General features: G+C 44.3%; 1 protein-coding gene across 2 annotated transcripts in view; it reads right to left on the bottom strand.

The window, feature by feature from the left end:
• Positions 1–595: 595 nt before the first annotated feature.
• FSHR (follicle stimulating hormone receptor) overlaps positions 596–6,000 on the bottom strand; it is a 194,922-nt gene continuing 189,517 nt past the window's right edge. For both annotated transcript variants that reach the window (XM_061156295.1, XM_061156296.1), the window contains one exon: positions 596–1,829. In XM_061156295.1, the coding sequence (XP_061012278.1) occupies positions 596–1,829 (1,234 nt within the window). The remainder of the gene's footprint in view (positions 1,830–6,000) is intronic.

The raw sequence follows: 6,000 nt of genomic DNA, 5'->3' as shown, positions 1-6,000 counted from the left end.
GGCCTACCTTCATGGGAAATATTTATGAAAGGGAATTCTGGGAAATGTAGTTCAGCCTACTCAAGTTGACATATTTCAAAGCATCACATAGATATTCAGTAAATCTTCATTGAGGGAATGAGTGAGTGAATAAATATTGCACTGCCTCTCTTGCAAGTTCTCTGGGAGTCAGGACATTTAATTTTGGCTCTGCTTCTTATAAGTCGAGTAATGTTGAACAAGTCACTTAACCCTTTAGGTTTTGGTTTCCTCGTCTATAAAACTCCAAGCATAATTTCTGTTCTGCCTATTTAATAGGACTTTTGTAGGGATCAGTTGAGATGATCTGAACAAGAGCACTTTGAACGCTATAAAGGATAGAACAAATGTGATGTAGTACTACATTATTTTAATTATTAATGTTGTTATGAAGTCTTCAGTTGCCTAATGAATCACATGGAGTTAATAGTTTCTGACCAATTTACCTTATGGATGTGCCAGGGAGATTAAATTAGATGAAGTAAGTGGAAGTGCTCTGTCAGCTATGCCATGACATATTCTTCAAAGGCAAGACATAATTGTCATTCAACACACAGAAACATTTGCACATTGTGTTTTAGTTCTTGGCTAAATGTCTTAGGGGGATAAGTGTGTAATTGGAACCATTGGTAACCCTGGGAGCTGGGGGGCAGTGGCCATTCCTTGGATGAAAGTTGTGGGCAGTGGATGAGGTTTCTGACCTATAGGTTTGGGCTTGCACTTCATAGCAGCCAAACTTGCTCAGCAGAATGAAGAAATCCCTGCGGAAGTTCTTGGTGAAGATGGCATAGAGGAAGGGGTTGGCACAGGAGTTGATGGGGTAGAACAGGACCAAGAGGATCTTTGACTTGGACACAGTGATGAGGGGCACCTTGAGGGAGGCAGAGATGGCAAAGAAGGAGATGGGCGCCATGCAGAGGAAGTCGGTGAAGATGAGCATCGCCATGCGCTTGGCGATCTTGGTGTCACTAGAAGAGGATGTGATGTTGGGGTTCCTCACCGTGAGGTAGATGTGAATATAGCAGCCACAGATGACCACAAAGGCCAGGACATTGAGCACAAGGAGAGACATAACATAGAGCTGTGACAAGGGGCTATCAATGTCCATGGGCAGGCAGATGCTCACCTTCATGTAGCTGCTGATGCCAAAGATGGGAAAGAGGGCAACTGCAAAAGCAAAGATCCAGCCCACCAGCATGATGCTGGCAGCATGGCGGAGCTGCACTTTGCATTCGAGCTGCATGGCATGGGTGATGGTATGCCATCTTTCCAGCGTGATGGCGGTCAGAGTGTAGACTGAGAGCTCACTGGCAAAGACAGTGAAAAAGCCGGCAGCATCACAGCCTGCTCCAGTTTGCCAGTCAATGGCATAGTTGTGGTACTGGCTTTTGGTGTGGACATCAACTGAGGCTATGAGCAGCAGGTAGATTCCAATGCAGAGATCGGCAAAGGCCAGATTGCACATGAGGAACCGGGGGACCGTGAGTTTATACTGGCTGGTGATCAGGATCACCAGCACTAGGATGTTCCCAGTGATGGCCAGGATGCTAATAAACCATATCAAGACTCTGAGAATATCATCCCCCATGATATCTTCACATGGATTGAATGCATCTGGCTCAGGGGAGCAAGTCACATCAACCACTTCATTGCATAAGTCATAGTCAAATTCACTGTACATCATGTCAAATCCTTTGGCATAGCTGGGCTCATCATCTTCTGCCAAAGAGACTCTCTGACCCCTAGCCTGAGTCATGTCATCAACTTCTTGCCTTAAAATAGATTTGTTGCAAATTGGATGAAGGTCAGAGCTAGAAAAATACAAAAAGGAACAGAGTCAACATGTTGGATCCAGAATGGCAAATATATCACTGTCTTTACACAGGGTAGAGAATGGGATTTCTTCCTGAGATTTTTTTTTTCTTCTAACAGTTTGTCTGCCCTTGAGACTAAGCTCAAGGGTTAATGCTTCTTACTGTAAATGAACAGAACAACTCGTGTGTATATTCCTAGAGTTGGATGGCCCACTTGGGAAACCATCTGGCCACAACCTGAATGTGGGGAGGAAGGCGCCTGGGACTAGCTAAGCCTTACTGTTAAGTGCAGATAATTTACAGACTTGATATCAATTCCATCCTCTCCCTTCCCCATCGCTACTCAGCCCTCTCTTCATATGCCTGAATAGTATACATGCTGTTTTCTCTACACTAAACTCCAGTCCTAGAAGCTCTGGACTGTCCTCTGACTCAAGTGGGAGTTTGTCTGCATAGATTGGAAGATCGGAGTCTTTAGTTTGTTCCCAGCCAACTCTGACCCTGGCTCTTTGGTACTTGTGCTACTAGGAGGTCTGCTAACTTGCCTGGAATGTTATTGAGGGGTGTATTCTTCTTTATTATTTCACTCCTCAAGGGCCACCGTAGGCCTCAGGCATTGTCTGCAAGGTAAGCCTGGCTCCCTCATTTTCAGCAGTTTGCTAGTGAGATCCCAAAAGGATCTCAACCTGAGAATGCAGGTTGCGAGTGATTGTAACTCATGCCCTAGGGAGCTGGATCTTCTCGGGGTCACTTTTTCTGTCTTAGTTTCCCCCCTTTGAACCCCAGCGTACAAGAGGCCTTGCCAACAGAATATAGGCACTTCCAGAAGGGATTTGAATGAAAGCCAGATGACAAATATTCTATCCAGACAAGTGGATAGTGCGTGTAGAGATGGGGGTAGTAGTTCTGAATAGTTTTGAAGCAAAGTCTTAAGGAATGGGGATGCTTCACACTGGGTCTTCTTTTGAATGGAAACAATCACACACACCCTATTCATTTCCTCCCTCCCTGAGGGATAAACTCACAGCAACGTTGAGTGACTGCATTTTTCTCAAGCCTTAACAAAGTCTCAGAAGGGAGTGGGGAGGTGAGTGTTAAAACTCTTCAAACACTGCCCTCTCCCCCTCCACCCCACCCCCACCAACCATAAGATGCAGAGAGTGACTGGGGCATGGAAGAGGTAAAGATTTCATTAGGTACTGAACGATGGGGACTGGTCAAGTCTGCAGTGGACATGGACTGGTCTGAACTTTCCCCATGACCCTCCCCATTCCTCCCTTCTTTCCCCTTCAGAAAGTGAAGTGAATTGCTAGATTTCCCTTGGGCCAACGGACTCGGACTCTTTTATTTTTTCCCCTGGAGACTGTGTCATTTTGTTTTGATTTAGAGACTGATAGAGTTTCTTACTTACATCAGCCATAGTTGACACTAACGAGGTTAAACAGTTAATAACATACATGGAATTGAAAATGTGCACAAAATCTTTTGGTTTAGTCAGAGATCTTACCAAAAAAGTAAGGCAAGCTCAGAGACAGGCAAAGAGGGAACAAGAGAATCACTCTGTGTTTTTCCAGTCATTGGATTGGCAGCAGCCCAGTTCTAAGAACAGGAAGTAAGTAACCTGGCACTTGCAGACTGTGATTGGGTTCACTGGGATGGATCTGACTAACCATCTAGGCACAGCCTTCACTTCCTGGGGCTTATGTTGACTGCTGTGATGATACTGATTGTTGATACTTCTACCGGTATATGTTAAGTATTGATGTTTTCCTTTCCTGAAACAGAAGTGATCTAATGACATGAGTGGGGAAATGGTAAACAATGTATGTCTATGGGAGAAGACTAGAAAGAAAAATGGAAGCCAGGGAAATAAAGTCTTGCCTCTGCAATACCTCAGCAAATCCTAAGTATTATAAGAAATTGGAAATTCAGTTTGGGGTGGAGTTAAAAAGTGGTACTCCTGGACCCCAATAAATCAATGAACAGTTACTTGGGAAGTGCATGGCAGAGTGGCCCAGAGTCTGAGCTTTGAAGATAGACAGACCAGAGAGTTTGAGTCCGACTGGTGTCGGTCAAGCTGTTTACAGTCTCTGAGCCTCAGTTTCTGCCTTTGTGAGAAGAAAATAGTGCTGTTACTTTTGTGAAACTTAAATGAGATAAAGGTGCAAAGTTTTAACATGCCTGGCAGTGAGTACGAGGCAGGTATCAGCCAAATGAAGACAGAGGATGGTTGTTACGTACTGAGTTCATATTGGGGTCATGCCCTATGTGGGTACTTAATGAATACACCACAGTGCATCAGTTTAAAATCTAGCTGGAAAGAAAGCACCTGAATACAAGAAATAACAAAACAAGGACAAAATAACAAATGTTAGCTGAGTATAGAGCTATGACAAGGACATAACCGGTGTAATGACAAATGAAGGAGGGGAGTGGATAATAAGATTTTTCCATGAGAGTTCAGAAGGGCCATTGGCCAAAATCTCACAGTCACAGGGCCTAAGATTTACACTTTGGGCATTATTTCCAAGTGAAGATTGGAGGGCCAGTTTCATCATGCATCTTTAAACTCAAATTTCATTACCTAACCACGCTACACCTACTATGGTATGCCATGAATTGACACAATTAAAACACAAATCCTGTGTTTATTATCTTCTGAATAGCATAACCATGTTGTTGTGGGTTTGTGAATTTGCTAAATAGAAAGACCAAACATCATTGTGATTTTTGTACTCTGTCTTGGCATGTCTTCTTTGAAGAGCTGTGGACCTCTCCTTTGCCACACCTGGGAAGCCCTGATGTAATTTAAAATAGGGACCTAGAGAGGGTGAGAGCCCAGTGGTCCAGAGGGACAAGGAAACCCTTCAAGCCATGGTACAATGTAAGACAGACCTGGAGATTTCCAGCTGGGTGATCCCTGAGGGAACATCTACACTACCAGGGGGTGGTGAAATCAGAGGAGTCTGGGCAACTGAGTAAGACCATATTCCTATGATGTTGGGTACTGACAGCACGTGATGGGCAGCTCCTTCAGTGGTCTTAACATCCTCTGAAATTTCTCCTGGGGGGTATTTAGTTCCAGGATTTTGGCAGTGAAATTGGTATTTTTCCTGACCTGGCTGGAATATCTCTTTCTGGAATATAAAAGAGGCAGGCCTTCTGCTTCAGCCCATGCTCTTAAAAATTCTAGTCGTTAAGAAGAAATTCCCTAGCTCTTGAGCTAACTTGCAGGGAGTGTCTGATTCTGGGGAGTTCCCTAATGATGTGTGCTAATTCTGAAGAGTAGCCCCTTTTCTGCAGACCCTTTACAAGGGTCTGAGTGTGGACTGCTATCTCTTCAATACTTTGAAAACATTTTAGGATTTGTATTGTTTGGTTTTGTTTTATTTTACTTTAGGGGATATATCTGCATGTTAAGGTTGAAAAATAGAAGTGGCTACATTAAACAGTAAGACAGTATCATGGAAGCTATGTTCATGCTGGGCCTGTGCAAGAGTGGAAACCAGGCATCATCTGACTGAGTGCAACTGCATGGTATGGATTGTATCAGTGAGCTCAGGAGAGGCAGAAACTTGGAGAATTCCTGATACCCAATACCGTATATAGGAGAAGGCAATGGCAACCCACTCCAGTACTGTTGCCTGGAGAATCCCAGGGATGTCGGAGCCTGGTGGACTGCAGTCTATGGGGCTGCGCAGAGTCGGACACGACTGAAGCGACTTAGCAGCAACAGCAGCGGCAATACATTACACCTCCGATTGTTGTTGTTTAGTCACTAAGTAGTGTCCTACTCTTTTGCAACCCCATGGACTGTAGCCTGCCATAGAATTTCCCATGCAAGAATACTGGAGTGGATTGCCATTTCCTTCTTCAGGGGATCTTCCTGACCCAGGGATTGAACCTGCTTCTGCTACTTGGCAGGTGGATTTTTTTTTTTACCACCGAACCACCTGGGAAGCACCTGTATCCCTGGTGGATCGTTTATATATCTGGAACATGTAAACTTCAAAGTATCCCCTTTCTATGACTTCAACTTTTTAGCCAGTTACCCACTAGGACTTGGCTTTATTAGGATTACCCTTTTTAACCTGGGATTCCTGGAACCTGACCAGCCTTGAAAGCCAAAGGGAACAGACATCATAATCTTTGTTCTCCCTGTGAGGTG

This window comes from Dama dama, chromosome 11 (genome assembly GCF_033118175.1).
Source record: "Dama dama isolate Ldn47 chromosome 11, ASM3311817v1, whole genome shotgun sequence".
Taxonomy (NCBI): domain Eukaryota; kingdom Metazoa; phylum Chordata; class Mammalia; order Artiodactyla; family Cervidae; genus Dama; species Dama dama.
The sequence above is the reverse complement of the archived record's forward strand: the minus strand, read 5'-3'. Positions and strand labels throughout refer to the sequence as shown.